General features: G+C 32.8%; 5 protein-coding genes across 5 annotated transcripts in view; 3 read left to right on the top strand and 2 right to left on the bottom strand.

The window, feature by feature from the left end:
- Positions 1-250: 250 nt before the first annotated feature.
- LOC108741554 (mitochondrial inner membrane protease subunit 2) lies at positions 251-938 on the bottom strand. The gene is made up of 2 exons (XM_018476389.2): positions 625-938; positions 251-569 (listed from the first exon to the last, which is right to left on the bottom strand). The coding sequence occupies exons 1-2, from the start codon at positions 884-886 to the stop codon at positions 343-345; spliced, it is 489 nt and encodes a 162-aa protein (XP_018331891.1). The 5' UTR covers positions 887-938; the 3' UTR covers positions 251-342.
- Positions 939-1,114: 176 nt separating this feature from the next.
- LOC108741552 (transcription initiation factor TFIID subunit 7) lies at positions 1,115-2,502 on the bottom strand. Its single transcript, XM_018476386.1, has one exon. The coding sequence runs from the start codon at positions 2,350-2,352 to the stop codon at positions 1,243-1,245; it is 1,110 nt and encodes a 369-aa protein (XP_018331888.1). The 5' UTR covers positions 2,353-2,502; the 3' UTR covers positions 1,115-1,242.
- Positions 2,503-2,567: 65 nt separating this feature from the next.
- Positions 2,568-3,888, top strand: LOC108741547 (viral IAP-associated factor homolog). Its single transcript, XM_018476382.2, has 5 exons — positions 2,568-2,729; positions 2,791-2,929; positions 2,993-3,221; positions 3,281-3,489; positions 3,571-3,888. The coding sequence occupies exons 1-5, from the start codon at positions 2,724-2,726 to the stop codon at positions 3,687-3,689; spliced, it is 702 nt and encodes a 233-aa protein (XP_018331884.1). The 5' UTR covers positions 2,568-2,723; the 3' UTR covers positions 3,690-3,888.
- Positions 3,889-4,133: 245 nt separating this feature from the next.
- Positions 4,134-11,629, top strand: LOC108741569 (maternal embryonic leucine zipper kinase-like). Its single transcript, XM_018476413.2, has 9 exons — positions 4,134-4,492; positions 4,553-4,735; positions 4,797-5,057; positions 5,122-5,484; positions 5,631-5,919; positions 7,900-7,951; positions 8,955-9,099; positions 9,158-9,261; positions 10,562-11,629. Exons 1-9 carry the CDS (start codon positions 4,271-4,273, stop codon positions 11,016-11,018), a joined length of 2,076 nt encoding a protein of 691 aa, XP_018331915.1. The 5' UTR covers positions 4,134-4,270; the 3' UTR covers positions 11,019-11,629.
- A 501-nt stretch (positions 11,630-12,130) lies between these two features.
- The window catches only part of LOC108741565 (paired box protein Pax-5), a 249,993-nt gene continuing 244,901 nt past the window's right edge, over positions 12,131-17,222 (top strand). Inside the window, exon 1 of the mRNA XM_025975677.1 lies at positions 12,131-12,349. The gene's annotated coding sequence lies outside the window, so the exon portion shown is untranslated. The remainder of the gene's footprint in view (positions 12,350-17,222) is intronic.

The following is a 17,222-nucleotide window of genomic DNA, read 5'->3' as shown; positions in this document are numbered from 1 at the left end:
AATTGGAAACTTTTCAATTGTTTTTATAGATGGTGCGATTAATAAGTTGCTGAATTCAAAATCACAGAGAACATGAATTACAGCTAAATCCATAGAACTCAAATTTGATTAACAAATTATATTTTTCTGAATTTTATGATTACAAATTTGCTAAATACTTATTTCTCATCTTATATTTAATTATTCTCTACATTTCTTCTTTCTCTTCTTCCATATAGTGGGCTTTATTCAATAAATATTAATACGAATGTAAACTTTCTTATATAACACTTGTTATTAACATAAACATCAACAAATGACGTGACCAATTGCAAATTATATTCTTAACAACATTTTTATATTTTAAAGAGCAGCATTTAGTGGTTTACGTGATAAATAGGGATAAATGAATTGCCATCGAGAGGGAGGCCATACAATACATGAAGCTTTTGCAGTAATTAGTCCTAAAGAAATGGGACCAAAATTGTTTGAATCAAATGAATGTCCTACATGATCTCCTTCTACCCAACAATGTCCTTCTGGAACTCTTAGAACAGTTTTCTCATAACTCATTGTGGAAATAACATCACCTTAAAGGAGCATTAAGGCATAGTCTATTAATTAAGAATGAATTACAAACAATACCTTGTAAACCCACAACTCTCTTTACAATACTCTGCTTTAAATCCTTCGGTGAAACTATGCATACTATATCTCCTCTTCTGATATTGTTAAATCTAACTGACCAACGGTTTAGAAAAATGTAATCAAAATCACCTTTGTCAGGATTTAAAGTTGGCTGCATGGATATTCCATCAACTCTGGCAATGTATCCCACTACATCAAAAAATGTAATAGTAACAGGAACTGCAATACTTAATTTTTTAATAAAATAAAAAAGAAACATTTAACTGACTTCTATAGGTTAGAAATACACATAACATTACAAAATATCTGACATTAGCCTAGGAGCATAGATAAGATCATAGAAGTAAACATTTTGATTTTAAAGGTGCATTCATTAAAATTACGGCAAATGTTTATTGATTCACTTTGAAAACAAAAAATTAAACTTTACAATTATTAATCTTCTGAAAGTTTAGAATAGTGTTGAATATTAAAAAAAAAAAAACAATACAATAAAATGATATATATAATGTCTCAAAAATCCTTGCTAAAATCACCGTTAAACGATAAATTATTTATAATAAATTTAATGGGCATGCACAAGTATGCATAAATAAATTATTATTATATCTACGTTTATTCATCGTTCTGTTTCAAAAGCTCTTCAAGCTGATACTGTTCAGTTTCTTTTTCAATTTGTTCTTGCAGTAGTCTATCTAGAATATCCTGGAATCTTTGTCTGAGGGCAATATTCTCAATATTTTCTATTTCCAATTCTTGCTGTTGGCGTCTGGCTTTCAAGTCAGCCAATTCAGCTTGCAATTCTTCAAGTCTAGTCAAAATACTTTCTTTGCTCAGTGGCTGTGTAGAATATGAAACACTGGGTTGTTGTTGATAATAATCCATGCAGTCTTGAAGTAAAGGAGAATTTTGCATTTCCCTGAACATTTCACTTGAGAATTCGGTTAATAACTTGCTCTCAGCAGAATTATTCATAACAGAATTTGAGTCAGTAAGGTGACTATCTTCTAGAGAATTTTGACTGTTTTCATCCAATTCCAATACATTTAGAGTAGCATCTTCCTCTTCAGAATCACTCACAGCTCCACCAAAGATGTCATGTTCAGCCACAGGTTGGTCGATGGGTTCTACAGGTTCATTCTTTATTACTGTGCCTTTATTTACCTTATTTTCATCATCTTCATTGATCACTTCCCATCTAACACTAACTGCATCATTATCTATTCTTAACAGACGTTTTACTTCTTTCTCTATTTCAGGGGCTTCCACATACTTCTTCCTGAGTGTTTTTCTAAATCTACGTTTCCTTACATTTTTAGTTGGTGGTGTAATACCATGGGGCCACAAGTACTTTTTGTCCACCTTATTGGGGTCTTTTTTCTTAGATTTTTGAGGAGACTCTTCATCAGTTGTTGTCTGATCATCTTCCTCCTTGCAAATGAATATTTGACAAATATCTGCTGTTTTGTAAAAACTTTTTCCATCAATTGTCTTTAGGGACTCTACTACTGTGGGAAGATCCACAACTTTGCCAGGTAGCAGCCAGTGATCCACTCGCACTTCACCATGTCTTAAATCATTTTCAATTTTAATAGTAAAACGATCTTTTAAATTGCTGTTATTGTTTATAGCTTCTCGAAGTATTCTTGCAGGCTCTGGGGGTAGGCGTAAGATAAACTGCGATTCAAGTTCCGTTGGACCAGATCCCTCACTTCCCCTGTACATGATTATTTATGTTTAATGCTTATACACACTTTCAATAAAAGTATTCCAATAATAGCTTATTTATAAACTGAATAAATTAATAAAATATCCGAAAAAACTCCAAAAAAATTTTTTCATAACTTCGAATGTCATAACAACTTAACCTACACATTGACACATCGAGTGCATCTATGATTATCATTTATGATCATCTATACGATCATCTATGCTCGAGTACCATAGAAAGAAGTACGGTATTTATTTTTAGATAACCACACTTTTGCATTTTTGAGATATTTAACCTAGATTTTCATTTATTTTCCATAAATTACTACTTTCTTCTGTTTCGTTTTTCATCACGTCTAAATAATTTAGTATAATTTGATCTGAGGATGCAGGTATGTTAAAATGAACTGCTGGTTGCAAGCCTTCTTTGAATTATTAATAAGTTGCGTTTAGGACCCAAATGAAGATACAGAATGGAATGATGTCCTTAGATCAAAAGGGATCATACCTCCTAAAAAGGAGAAAGAAATAACTGAAGATGAAATAGTATCTATTGTTGAAGATACAATAAAACAAAAACAAGTTGGAGATGGTAAATATCTTTGTGATTGTAGGACCTTTTAAAGCTGTAGGGTATATTTTTCAAATGTTAAAGGTAAAAAGGACATATCTGAATTGGATTTAGATGAATTAGATGAGCTGGAAGACTCAGAAGATGAGGCAATACTATTGGAGTATCGAAACAAAAGGATAGCAGAAATAAAAGCATTGGCTGAGAAGTCAAAATTTGGCACTGTTCAAGAAATTTCTGCTCAGGATTATATTCAGGAAGTCAATAAAGCTGGAGTGGGCATTTGGGTTGTTCTTCATTTGTATAGACAAGGGTAATTAAAATTGTGCATCCTATTGACAAAGTTGATGATTTTTTTCTCTTCCCTTTAAGAATACCATTGTGTAGTCTGATTAACCAATATTTGCAAACACTGGCTGCCAAATATCCTACTGTAAAGTTTCTGAAGTCAGTTTCTACAACATGTATTCCAAATTATCCTGACAAAAATTTGCCAACAATTTTTATTTATTTTGAGGGAGATATGAAAACCCAACTTGTTGGTCCATTAGCAGTTAGAGGACCAAATGTGACACTTGATGGTAAAAACTATGTTTTATTTGATATTATGTTGTTATTTTTGTATATTTTATTTTAATACATTTATTATTTTTCTGTTTCAGAGTTTGAATACCTATTAGGACAGACCGGTGCAATTGAAACACCTATAAAGGAGGATCCTAGGCCTGTTATAAAGGATAAGTTATTCTCTGATTTGTCCAGTGCTAATAACGACTGGTGAAAGAAAATAAAGAACAATGAAGGCTCATAATTATGATTCACTTTTTCATTCACTGGAAGTTCAAAAACTGGGTTTTCGATTTGTTTTATTTTGTTTATTTATTTGTAAATAAGTAACATACAATTTACCTCCAGTTATTCATTTGTTAACAAATGTGTTTTTAAAGAAAAAATAAAAAGCGTGTGCAAATAACATTTCATATGCTGTTTGTCTCTTTTTTTCAACTATTTAATAAGGTTAATTGTTCGTAAAATAAATTTTGCACATTTCTCTATAAAAATATCTATCTATTGCATTTAATAGTGGATTGATAATATAAATTAATTAATAATGATTATTTTAATTAATGTTATGGAAACTGGCTGTATGGCAGACAATACATGTTATGGAAATTGCATATTGTAGTGATTATGGAATCTAGACAAAATTGAATTTGAATTCAACTGTTATTAAACGTCAAAAAGTTCGTTATGATACGTTTTCAAAATAGTTAGCTTTTGTAGTGTTAGAAAAAGTGCAGATTACATTTTATAGTGCTACATGGCTAGTGTTTCTATGTGTGAATATTAGATTAATTCAAAATGGTTCGTTACAGCGCATTAAAGGGGTTATACGAGTTTGAAAAAACGATAGGATGTGGTGGTTTTGCAAAAGTAAAATTAGCAACACATTTGGCCACTGGTGAAAAAGTGGCAATAAAAATAATGAGCAAGAGTGCCCTAGGAAAAGATTTACCTAGAGTAAAGTTAGAATTAAGAGCCCTTAAGTCATTATCACATCGTCATATATGCCAGTTGTACCAGGTTAGAATTTACATGATTTTGAATTATTTGTCGATTACTAAGCTTGTAGCTGTATTGTAGGTGATCGAGACTGAGACACATTTCTTTATTATTCTGGAATATTGCTCAGGTGGCGAATTGTTTGATCATATAGTAGAGAAGAACAGACTCAGTGAATCTGAGAGTCGAATTTTCTTCAGACAGATTGTTTCTGCAGTTGCTTATTTGCACAATTTGGGCTATGCACATCGAGATCTAAAACCTGTATGTTCTGTTTTTGAAATTTGCTTTTGTATGTAATAATATATAATATGTTTATTGTCAGGAAAATGTTCTTTTGGACCATGAACAGTGTTTGAAATTGATCGATTTTGGTCTATGTGCAAAACCTGATGGAGGGATGAAAAGTCTATTGTTTACCTCATGTGGTTCCCCAACATATGCAGCACCAGAGCTGGTCCTGGGGAAACAGTATCTTGGACCTGAAGTAGATGTCTGGGCAATGGGGGTGCTCCTTTATGCCCTTTTATGTGGTTATTTGCCCTTTGACGACCATAATATCGATAGTTTGTACAAAAAGATTTTGGTAGGCATCAAGGCTCAATAACAGTTACATTCATTTGTTTATATTAATAAATCTTAATGTTTAGAGCGGAAGATATGAAGAGCCGTCATTCATGACGGACGCGAGTAAAAGATTGATAAGGCAGATGCTCCAAACAGACCCTAAAAAGAGGATAACTGTTGCTGAATTGCTTACACATCCTTGGATCACAAATAATTCCAATCCTATAAGTCCTTATTCAGGACTGGTTAAAAAACAGGACGATGATTGTATTGCCCTAATGGCTCAGTGTCACAGAGTTATGCCGGACGAAATGTGGAAATATTTAAGAAAATGGAAGTATGATTACAACACGGCTACTTATTTACTCCTCCTCGGGAGGAAGAGACGGGGGCTGCCTTTAAAGTTGAACACTGCAGCTCTTAAAGTTCCCATCAATATTAAACATGTATGTCAAATTTTGATAGTTTTGGTTTTTTTTTTTAATAGATAATTGAATGCTTTACTTTAAATTGATTATATAACTATTTAAAATGTCTTAATAATTTTATTTTCACTGTTTTATTCCTATTGGTTTATTGGTTTTCGTTTCAGATTCCTCCTCCTCCACAAATGAACAGTGAGAGCAATAAGAAAAATATCTCAAAAGAAAATAAAGGAAAGGAGAAAGTGATACCCACAATACTTGAGGGTAAATTACATAAAGACGAGAAGCACAGTGATAAAAACAACGGTACGGTTTCAAATACTGATGAAATGGTATTGGTAAAAGTTGATAGTGGTATTTCATCCCCTGGTTTTATTGAACCCCAAAGAGCTATATGTATTCGTAAACCTCTGAAGCGCATTAGGAGTCCTAACTTGGAAGGGGAATGCTCTCCAGGTATGTGCACTGATTATTTATTACAACGATGCATTGTTTTTCGTCTAAAGTATTTATAGGAACTTTAAAAATATTCGTTGAATCTATACTGGAAAATATATTCTCATTTTTAGTCGAAATTTTGGCTTTCAGATGGACTTCAAATATCCAAAAATAATACTTTTAAAACGTTATGTTTTTATTAACAATTTCGTTTTCTGTTTCTTAAAGTATATTAGATATTTTTTGAAATTGTATGATACTTAAAACTGTATACTTTAAGTGCTATATTTAAAATTTGAATTTATCTTCAAAATTGCATATATGTTTGGTTGAAAATTTAGTTGTTTTGTTGTATTTACTAAATATAGCAAAAATGAGACGGTAAAGATTTATTTACAACCATTCTAAACGTTGTTATTATTTAAACATTGAAATTTATCAACAAAATTAATTTAAATTAGGAATTAATTCAAAATAGAAAGTAGAATTTAAACGCTAGATGGCGAAAGAGGTCCCATTTGGAATTAAATTAGTTTTATAGCACTGATCAATTGGTGGCGCTAGTTACCCGTTCAAACTTATTATTAATTTGATAGTTTAATTGTAAGGTGGTGCTAGGTACATATTTTTGTTAATTAATTACTTAGTTTAATAAAAATAAAAATAAAACGTATTATTTAAATGTTTCACAGTTATTTAAATGAGTGTTAGTATATGAATACGTCACAATCTTTAATAATTAGCAGATAGTCTAATACTATAGCTAAAAATTACGATAATAAAATTTTTAAATTTTATTATTTGTTATCAAAAAGGACCATGTAAGCATTCGTTTTATTTACGCATATTATATTTTAATATCGCGANTGTAATTTCACCTAATATTGTTAATTTTTATATTAATTTTTGTATAATACGGATTTTTATGCTCACATGATTGTTTAGTCGTACGGATTTTTATGCAGTTAATTATTAAAATGAAAGTAGTGAAATATGTTAATTACGTTACATACTACTTATAACGGTCTTTGTATTTTAACCAATTATAATTATAATGTAATTACGAATATTATTTACTGGGGTTGTGAGAGTCTAAAATGACTAAAATTTTAATGATTAGGTAACAATTGTTCGAATGTCCCCTTATTAGTTATTTTGGTATTTCGTGATTTGTTGGAAAAGTTAGGATCTTACAGGGTGGTATCTTCGGATTTTAAACTTGGAACGGGTCCATTTTCTAACTTGTTGTCCCTACGGATCGCCATTAAATAAAGAATAAATAATTCCGCTTCGCGTCCTTATTTGTATCCGGCGCTATCGGCGTCGCGACGTTAGGCGTCTCAACAGTATCACCTATCCTAAATACGTTGTACACATCGTTGTAGGACGCGGTGGGCTCTCAAGATCATGAAAAGAGGATGGTGAAGTTAAATCGGTGATATTTTAGTAGCTTGCGTCGCGTGAATTACGAGCCCTTGGGGACCTCTTTTGCCCGGGACGATATTTCCCGGCCCTGCATTTATATACTCGACTGTCGAGTGTCGAGCACTTTCTTATTAGTGTTTCGGCAGTACTTCGGTGTAAAGTTGGACTAATTTAAGAGTTTCGGAGCTATAAAGCACGCCGGAACAAACGGCCCGCGAAAAACTGGACAGCGCGTCGCGGCGCGGCGCCCCCTCGAAACTTGGGCACTTTCGACTCCTTTGCAATAGCAACTTGCAAGAAAACGACAACCAAGACCACTAATTTAAATACAAGAGCCGCAAGGAAACTTTGAACTATTCGATCCTAAATAAATAAGCGCATAGGTGAATAAGGCAAATAAGGTCCAAGATTGGGATTAAGACGTTGCCCTTTTTAGCGGAATGCATGTCTTTTTTAATCTAAGAAAACAGTAATTTCATTAAACGGTTTTACAAAATCAAAGCTTTTTTTAATTTGAAGTTACTAAGATTATCTTCTATTGTAAAGTTCTAATGTAGTATTATATTGTTTCAGTGCCTACAAAACGTGCAACTCCCTGCAAAGTTGTTGTTAACACCCCTGAAAGGTAAGATACTAGTTAATGGTTTAGATAAATATTTTTATTATTACATTAGCTGAACCTATTTAAAAGTGTACAACTACCGTTTGCGACAATTTGTATAAAAATCTATGTATGACAAATACAAGGGAAGACGATCCCTTTAAACTTAAATGAGGTGGATTTTGAGCGGATGAAAGAAAACTAGTGACTTTAGTGGATTCCTTTCCATTTTTCCTCAATTAGGTCTTTTATTGATCAGTAATTGTTTTGATTTGTAGATGTCTAAATTTCATGTGCTGTTACAGTTGTGTTCTGTAGCGCTTTCCATTCATGTAAATGGTACCTTTTGGCCCATTTGTTCGAATTAAAGCAGTAAAGTAGCTACACCTACACTTTCGTAAATACGTATCTACAATACAAACAAACACACACACATATATTTAAATAGAAACAAGCGTAGTGTAGACATGGGTGAAAATCCGCAATGGTACTGGATCAGTACATACATGCATACGTGTTACAGTCGTTATATAGGTGTGCAGTAGGTAAATGTACGACGGTGGAGGGTTGTAAACTGAATTAAGTGTGATCGTTTGACCCGCAAGCGGTTTCGAGTTAATGAACTCGTTGGGTTGTGTTTACATTTTACCGAAAGACTAACGGACGTCCGAGCGTGAGTTATTAACCAAGTCACCAACTTAGCGACCATTTCGATGCATGCGAACGAGCGCCTTTGGCGATTGCCAAAGTAGCAACTTCTGTTGCAACAGTCTGAATTGCAATAAGATTTCAATAAAAAATATTTGACCATTTTAAAATGTTCATTTCGTATTTGTGTACTTATGTAATGATAGAATGGCTTGTTTACTTTTAATATGTATGAATCTAAAAAATGGCCCCTCCGGTACCCAAGAACATTCGTAAATATTTGTTTAAACTTCAGCTTGACTTTTTATCCTATAATCAGTAATATCATTGTGCATGTAGATTAAATTATTCGATTTTTGAAATTATTTCTTCTTTCCAGTCGCAAAACTCCGTCTACAGCGACCGAAACCCCAGGTTCGGCCCGTCGTATGCTGGGCTCCATCGAAAGGTCCTTGCATAAAGTACGACATGCTTTGACACCCAAAAAGCCCTCTGATACCAGTCCAGTTGTTTTGGCTGCTAAGGTACGTTTATTAAAAGCTTTCTTCTCCTTTTTTTTTTTAAATACTTTTTTCGTTACAGGATTTGTGTAATGTATCGACCACACAGTGTAATGATCCCGAATTTGTGATAAGCGAGTTGCTGAAAGCCTTGCACGAGAAGGGAATTATGTGTGAACGCAAAGGGTGAGTCACATTTACTTAGGTACCATTTTTTTATTGCTAGTATAGTAGAAGTTTGTCATGCTTGGATTTTGCTTTAATGTGGAACTATGTACAACAAGGTGTAATTTCACCTAATATTGTCATTTAGTGCCTGAAAAATATTACTTTAGGTAGGGTTGGCTTTCATATGTGGTACAATTGCCTTTAAGTATATATATGTATATAATAGATTAGATTAGTTGAAAAATTAGTAGAACTGAGCTTTTTGCGATCCTCATTGTTTGCTGGTAATAAAAAAAGTGCGCTCTGAGGGTGTGTTGCCTGCGATTGATTAAAGATTCAATAGGTGTCGCCTTTTTCGGCTGTAATGGGCCGGTGGGCTTTGCTGAATATCAATTAACACCTCCAGACAAGGAAAAAGTTTTGCTTTGACTAAGTTATTACATCCAGACGCAAACTTTTTTGGATTCCTATAAAAGCGTCTACTTATTGGACATATGTATGTAAGGATGCGCTTGATTTAACATTTTTGTATAATACTCATGTGAGACGATCCTCGATTTTTAAGCTGGAATTTAACAATTGTGTTGTTTTTCACTTACCTATCTTACGCTAATTATTAAGAATAATAATAACAACCAGGGGCGAAGTTTTAAAAATTGAATAATTAAAAGAATGAAATGAAACAGTCCGGAAGATTATATCTTTGGGGTTCTATATAAAGAAAAAGGCGAGCCTTTATGAAAAGTTTTTGTTTTCTGTTTGCATGTCACGCAAAAATTGTAGTTGTGTAGTTAGTGAAAGTATCATACTATGTAGTGATCTATTTGTGCTTGACTGGATCAGCAGATCCTTTACCTTTATTCTACAGTATCCTTAGAAGAATTTTTTAACATAATAATACCCACCAAAAGTTTGGACAAAAATTGAGAAGAAATCCATTAAAATCCTACAGGTTAGATATCATGACTATATCTAATTTGTAATGAATTGGATTACTGTTGATTGAAATTGTCACTTTCGTGTTGGACTACTCAATAATAATTATACATAAAAAATTAAATAATGATGACCTATCCTGTCACATTCTACAGTTTCTTCTATGAAAAACAAAACGGGAGATCACCTGCATGACCAAAAACCTTATCAGAAACTGGTAGACACCTGCACCTCTTTTTACCCTTTTCACTTTATTCAGAATCAAGTTTTTCTTGTTTTGAATCGTATTGAATGGAGGGACAGCTTGCATGCCGCTGGATGAATCTGTTTGTTAGACTTAGAAAACAGATTTTATTAACAGGAAGAATGATTCGCATTTCAGGTTTCGTCTTCGCGGAAAAATGGAACCAAGTCTCGAAAACTACTTTGGTGGCTGTTCTTTCGAATTGGAGATTTGTTACGTTCCAACTTTGATACCATCGTTAAAATTTGGCAATGATTTTTGTACACCCACAAAATCGATACTTAAAAATGGTTTGTTTAAATATGATGAGAATCATCCTACTACCACTAACAATAATATTAATAACAATAATATTGGTAGTGGTGATGGTGGTAGTAAAATACCAAAAACGCCAAACGGTAATGTCAATATGTATAGTAACGCAGGTAACTTTAACGAACCCTTTGGTTCCCCCATGTCATCAAAGTCATACAGGATTGGCATAAGAAGGAAACGACTCAAAGGAGATTCTTGGTGTTATAAAAAGGTATGCGAAGAAATTTTAGCCCTCACTGCAGCCGATCTGAAGCAGTCTGTGCTAGAATCGTTGGTTTGAATTTCCTTCGTGGAATTAAAAGACGATTATTGATGATTAAAGCAAATACAAAAATGATTGAAAAATTATGTACCTGATTTTGGCATTCCAGAGATTAGACTTAGAAATCATTTTACGAGTGACTTAAAGTCTACGATTGCGCTTTATCTATAAAATCATTCATCAAGAAGAATTGCAATAAAATAAGGGATCGACGTTCAGAAAGCACAACATCCCCTCCCTGTAGTACACGTCACTCTCCCCTCTCAAAAAGGCTTTACCTACCATACATACGAATGAAATTTTAGATTTGTATTCCGGATTATTTTTTAAGTATTATACGCAGTAAATTATTATAATACTAATTTGGAGGTCACCTCCCTTCTTCCCTCCTCAAGAATATATTACGTGGCCTATGGGCGAACCCTAAGTCATACCGTATACAGTTATTTGGTTTTTATTTCTTCATCACATAAATTAATTTCCTAAACGTAATTAGTACAGTATATAATACGATCTCAGCGACTAATATTTGTTTTATTTTTATGGACGGACAGACTGTTATTTTGAACTTATTTCTTTACTTAATTAATTAAAAAATAAATACCTACACATTAATCGTTATGCAATTATTAGTAATATCTTTTGTCATTTATTAACAAGCAAATACTTTTTTCTATCTATACGTGTGTATATATGCAGGGTGTTTGGATATTTTCTATTTGTATGTATATACTTTTGACGATATAGTTTTTTTGTACTTAATAATTATTTTTGAATATATTGTGCTATAATTTTTTTTTCTTATTTTGTTTTTTAATCCAATAATTTACTCAAGTCTTAAAAATCTCTACGTAATTTATCGGCTATCGAAAGCCAGAGGTAAGACAGTTTTCGTATTTTCTACAATAATACTGGTGACATTAAAAGGTAAAATTCTATTATTACAAAAATTGTGTTAAAGTCTTCGTCAGGTACAAGTTATTTTGCGTGGCGAAAGATAAACATCTTAACGATGTTGATAAGAGTTGTTCTCCGTTGTTCAAACAACTTTTTTTGCTGTTCTATTTTAATGTGAACTTGAAAGGTCATAGTGAACGTTCCATCTCGTATTCATTCGGTAATTGTAATCGGTTTTCGTGTATTTGTATTTGTGTGTGGCCGCGACAGTGCATCTTTAGAAGAAGTATGAATAATAGTCGGTGTTTTTTAAAATGTGGAAAAGTGTTGGCGTGATATTATTTTATATTTTAGCGTTTTTACTTAATAAACATGACTGCCGGTGAATTAAAAATTACGCGAAATTGTTCAAGTGATACTTTGATTAGAGGATAATTCCCGAAATGGAACAAGTAAGTTTTATTCATGAATTGTTTTCGCTATTTAACCATAATTTGAGTTAGTGGGGACTTCAAATGTAATATAAGGGACTGGCGTATTAATGTTTTCTTATTTTGGCTGAAAAAGGCAACGAACACAGATGAAACTATTTTTATCTTTAGTAAATTGAAAATTATTACAAAAAATATAATTAGTATATTTTAAGTTATAATACCTAAGCCAAAATTTAACACTAATAAATGATTATTTTTTTCCTTTTACATTAACTTACTGTCACGTAAAATAAATAACACAAATAAAGTTCTTGCATGGCGTTTTGGGGATGTAAGGGTTACAATTTTCTTTTTATAAAAAAGGAAGCGAAGTCCTACACTTTATTCAATTTTTGATAAAAATATTTTTAATAATAAAAATAATTTCAGTGGTGTAATCTTGAAACATTTTAATAAAACACAAATAGGTATTTGTTGTCGACACTATGACAACTATTTCGACCAGACGGTCATTAACGAAGGGTAATTAAAAATATTTTGAATTTAATAGAGTATTTTTGTTAAAATAAAACTGGCATATTACACAGAAAAGTTCTCATTTTCGCTTTTCTACTGGAGAATTGATTCAGTTCAAGGAATTTCTTTATTAATATTGTTTGAATTGTTTAAGTAACTTTTTATATCTGATCATATGAATTTCAAACTTTAAACTAGCGCCTTTTATTAATTTAAAAGCAGAAATCTTAATGATACGCCTTGTAAGTTTTTACCGTACAGTGGCGACGCTTTGTACTAAACGTTGCTAATTTTGACGGGAGATGACGACTCCTCCACGTTTCTTAGCTTTATTTTATTAAATTCGAATTAAATTTAAAGGTAAATGCGCAAAAAGAACGTCCAACTTGTTTTAAAAAAGACACAAAGTATGTGTTAACAAATAAACTGGAAATTGAAACGAATTTTGTAAAATTATTCATTGAATATTTCTGTTTTATTTGAACAAGCAATTCGTTCTTTCCAAACAGCAGTTAGGTCTTTGTGTTTTTAAATAAATGTTGATAACTGTTTCATATTTATTAACAGTTTTTGCTGTTTATTGTTTATGCATAAAGTTGTTACTATTACAATAATGGATGTTGTAATTGAGTCATCTTTAAGTAATAGATTTCAAGCCAATTTCATTTTACCGCTACTTGATAATAACGAATATAATGCAATAATTGGATTCATGAATAATTGCATCTCATTCGCGAACTAGCTGCAAACAAAATTGGTTTTAATAACATAATGGCACGACTGAAAGCGATTGGGTGCAGAAAATTACATTCAACAATTTTTTTAGAAAATTTAAACGAAAGCAAACATGCTGGAGGAAATAATACAATTTAAAAGGATTATTACAACAGGGGGTGCATTTATACGACTACCTGCTTGTTTTTTTGCACTTACGAAATGTTTCTTATCAGTTTCATAATTATTGGTAGAAATATTAAATTTTTTAAATATAAAAATAAAATCACCCGGAGACGTACACAAAATTTGTACTTTAAGGACTGTCAGGATAGACAATAGGTTTATAGGTTTTTTTTACAAAATTGTGTCTATTTTTACGTAGAAAAATAGACAGGGTGCGTGCGCGATTGAATAATTCTTTATTCAACAACGGTGATTAATGGATATCGGTACTCAATTAATTACTCGAATACATTTTCCATAAAATTAATAAGAATGAGATAAAGGTGTTCTGCACCACGTGCCGCAGTTCTATACACTAGTGGCGACTAAAGACCAGAACAGGGAACAGTGTCTTTTTCTGGACAGGAGGTACCCTATGTCCTATTCTGACCCCTGACAATGTGTGTATAAAATTTCATGATAGGCTTTACCACGGCTTCGCTTGCATTGTTGTCCTAAATACGTATCAAAAGTCATAGACGACCACATAAAACGAAGTTTTCTATCCATTAGGAACAGTTTTTCTTTTTTGGTTAAAAGCTACCCTATTTCTTTTTCTGCACCCCTATGTGTGAAGTTTTTTCCCTACCTGTATAGGACTTCAATTTATAACTTTTCTATCTAGAAACTACAACTCTTTTGTTTCTAACGTTTTTTCTGTTTCGATTGTCACTGTCTTCTAAACGCTTCGACCTCACACGCAAGTCATTAATAAACGCATGTAAAAAAGAAGAAGAGAAACACTGCATTTGACGAGTAAACATCAGGTGTCGAGTGCCGACGCGGCAGGTGAATTCGATTGTGCATTTAATTTAATCAAATAATCCAATTCCACGAATTCTTCAACATATTATAGATATGTAATAATCGCCAAGCTTCTAGTCTTATGAGGAAATTTTTCTAAGGACTTTTATTATCATGCTTATCAATACTTTTAGTTAGTTTTCAACTTCTTCTTGTAATTTTAATTGTGTTTCCTCCGATAAAGTCAGAAAGGTAACCATTTCTGTACGTACGTTTAAATCGTCAGGTGTTTGAAACGAAAAAGCATTTAGGATTAACATAGAAATTGTTTTAATTGGCAAAAATATTCCGGTATAAGTACTATAATGTGTATTGACCCTTTCATGTCCGACACGCTCACAGGTGTTAGCTAGGGCCTAATTGTTTGCGTGAGTCGGTTGGCTGTCGGAACACTTTACATCAATTTTAATTTACAATTAGGTGAAATAATACGTTAGAACACGTGAATCGCATTATAAGTGTAAATAACATTGAATGGATTTATTCAATATTACCTATTAGTAGAAATTGGTAGTCAAATCTTCAAACAAAATTACTGGACTGACTCCCTTAAGTTGTATTAAAAGCATTTGGTCCTTAGTATCTAATAGGAGTTTGATTTTATTAATTCTTAACTCTTATTTATCATTCGGTTGTTAGTATTGATTGTTATTATTCTCTACTTGGATTCATGGTTGTGGATTATTTTTATTTTTCGTTCTTTTCTTTATTAAAATGTGCAACTAATTATTTGAAGGTAAGTGTTTTATTATTCAGTTCGGAAGCACATTGTATCAGCTGACTTGAATTATAATCCAGTTATTAAGGGGATAACAAGCCACTGTTGTAGTTAATATCTGGCTTCAGACGAAGTTCGATAAAGGGGTACATCAAGTTTTATGACGTTAATAATAATTGTATGGCACCTGTGGTGCAATTATAGAAGCATTTCTAACTGTTTTCTCGTCGACTTAGTTGCAAAATTAGTCTTTTCTTCTAAAGGACTAATATATAGCATTCTAAATATTGGTGCAAGAATTTTTCAAATTGTATGAGTAGTTTCGGAGATCGCCTCCTATATCTAAACTTACAATTTTACAAAATATTCTGGAAGATCATTAACTGCCTTGGTTTCTTAAATGGAAAATGTCACTTTTATTTTAATTGTAACCGCCCAATGTTTCTTTGAAAAATTCCTTTCTGACATGATAATGACATTAAAAACAGTTCGTCAGCCGGTAGATTCGTTAACTTTGTAACGTCTTAGAACAGCTGATCGAGTAATAAGTGTTTAAAAGGGCTGAAGTCAACAACCACTTTCGATTTTCGTTTTCCCGCCATCGAAAGACACCCCATCCGGATACCACATGTTCTTCCTTGAAAGATTATCAGCGAGGAAGTTAGGAAAGGCGTTAGACGAGACCGTTGGGGTTCAATTAAACAAAAAACCTTTTGTAACGTCTTTAAATGGTTTACAAAAATGTCAAAAGGGAGAGAAATTGGTACAATTAAAATGTCGACTAAGACCAATTAAGTATTATCGTTAGCGTGCTTTGCGTCAGGAGTTTTTTGAGGCAGTATCTTATCACAAGTATATTTTTAATTTTAGAATCTGTCCCTTGAGATTCGACTTGGGGAGATTCTAACGCTGATGCTTTTGACTGATTTGTTGATATTTATGTAGCAATTAGAATTCTAAAAGGATTTTCATCCCATCTCATTACTGTTATAACGTTTTGTTTCGATTTGGAAACATTTGAAGATAAATCTTTTGATTAATATTATTTTATCGTACGGTAGGTTAATGTAGCAATTTAACTTGATCGGTGAACCTTTCGATCTTCATTCCAAGAAAAGCGATACAGATCGATCTAAAGTAAGCATTGTATGGTATCGACCGTGTATTATATTCCGCGACGATTGTAAAACACAAAGGTACAATAAAGTCCGAGTTGCATATATCGCGGGCCCTTTAAAACAGGCGTCCGTAACATTGTAAATTGTCGTTAATTGCCATGTGCGAATCGTATCTTGGTCATGTGTGTGTGAGTGTGTGTGTGGCGAGAATTCACACGCGTGCACGTACATATATTTATGCATGTATTTGTGTGTCCATATTCAGCGCCTTGGTTGATCTTCATAGGTACCTTTACTAACCATTAACGACCTGAATCAGTCGAGACGTGTTTGTGGCTACCGGAAAATTCGTAACCCATATGGCATTTATGAAATCAACGAATTAAGTGGCAAGACATTGACATAATTGTGAGCGAAATCGGAATTTTTCATTTCGAAGCAGTGAACATCAGGCCGCTTCAAAAGTTTTGTGAATTATCTTGCTGCCCGAAGGACTAGTTCGAGACATGCTGGAAGCAGAAACAGGAGAGAGTGCTAGAGGCAGGTTTAGATTAGATTACTTTTTGCAAATAGGAAGGATAGTTATTGATGTAGGTTTCTTGAGTTTCCTAGAAATATGAATATTTACCAATACAGGAAGAAGTTGAGATACGTGTCCAAACAATTTTAATCATCATTATCGTCATCAGAAGGTCGTCAATGCTAAGATTGGTTAGACACGCACCTCCACTCTTTCCTATCCTGAGCTAATCTTCGCATTTCCCATCCTTAATTATTTGCGAACAGTAATCTAATC

This window comes from Agrilus planipennis, unplaced genomic scaffold, assembly GCF_000699045.2.
Source record: "Agrilus planipennis isolate EAB-ADULT unplaced genomic scaffold, Apla_2.0 scaffold232, whole genome shotgun sequence".
Lineage (NCBI taxonomy): Eukaryota > Metazoa > Arthropoda > Insecta > Coleoptera > Buprestidae > Agrilus > Agrilus planipennis.
This window is presented reverse-complemented; position numbering and strand designations above follow the sequence as displayed.

Coding starts and splice junctions, on each gene's coding strand:
- LOC108741547 (XM_018476382.2), top strand. Junction 2,930..2,992: donor ACAAAAACAAGTTGGAGATG/GTAAATATCTTT, acceptor CAAATGTTAAAG/GTAAAAAGGACATATCTGAA. Junction 3,222..3,280: donor CTTCATTTGTATAGACAAGG/GTAATTAAAATT, acceptor CTTCCCTTTAAG/AATACCATTGTGTAGTCTGA.
- LOC108741552 (XM_018476386.1), bottom strand. CDS start 2,352: ATGTACAGGGGAAGTGAGGGATCTGGTCCAACGGAACTTGAATCGCAG.
- LOC108741569 (XM_018476413.2), top strand. CDS start 4,271: ATGGTTCGTTACAGCGCATTAAAGGGGTTATACGAGTTTGAAAAAACG. Junction 7,952..8,954: donor GTTGTTAACACCCCTGAAAG/GTAAGATACTAG, acceptor TCTTCTTTCCAG/TCGCAAAACTCCGTCTACAG. Junction 9,100..9,157: donor CAGTTGTTTTGGCTGCTAAG/GTACGTTTATTA, acceptor TTTTCGTTACAG/GATTTGTGTAATGTATCGAC.
- LOC108741554 (XM_018476389.2), bottom strand. CDS start 886: ATGTTTCTTTTTTATTTTATTAAAAAATTAAGTATTGCAGTTCCTGTT. Junction 570..624: donor GAGAGTTGTGGGTTTACAAG/GTATTGTTTGTA, acceptor TGCTCCTTTAAG/GTGATGTTATTTCCACAATG.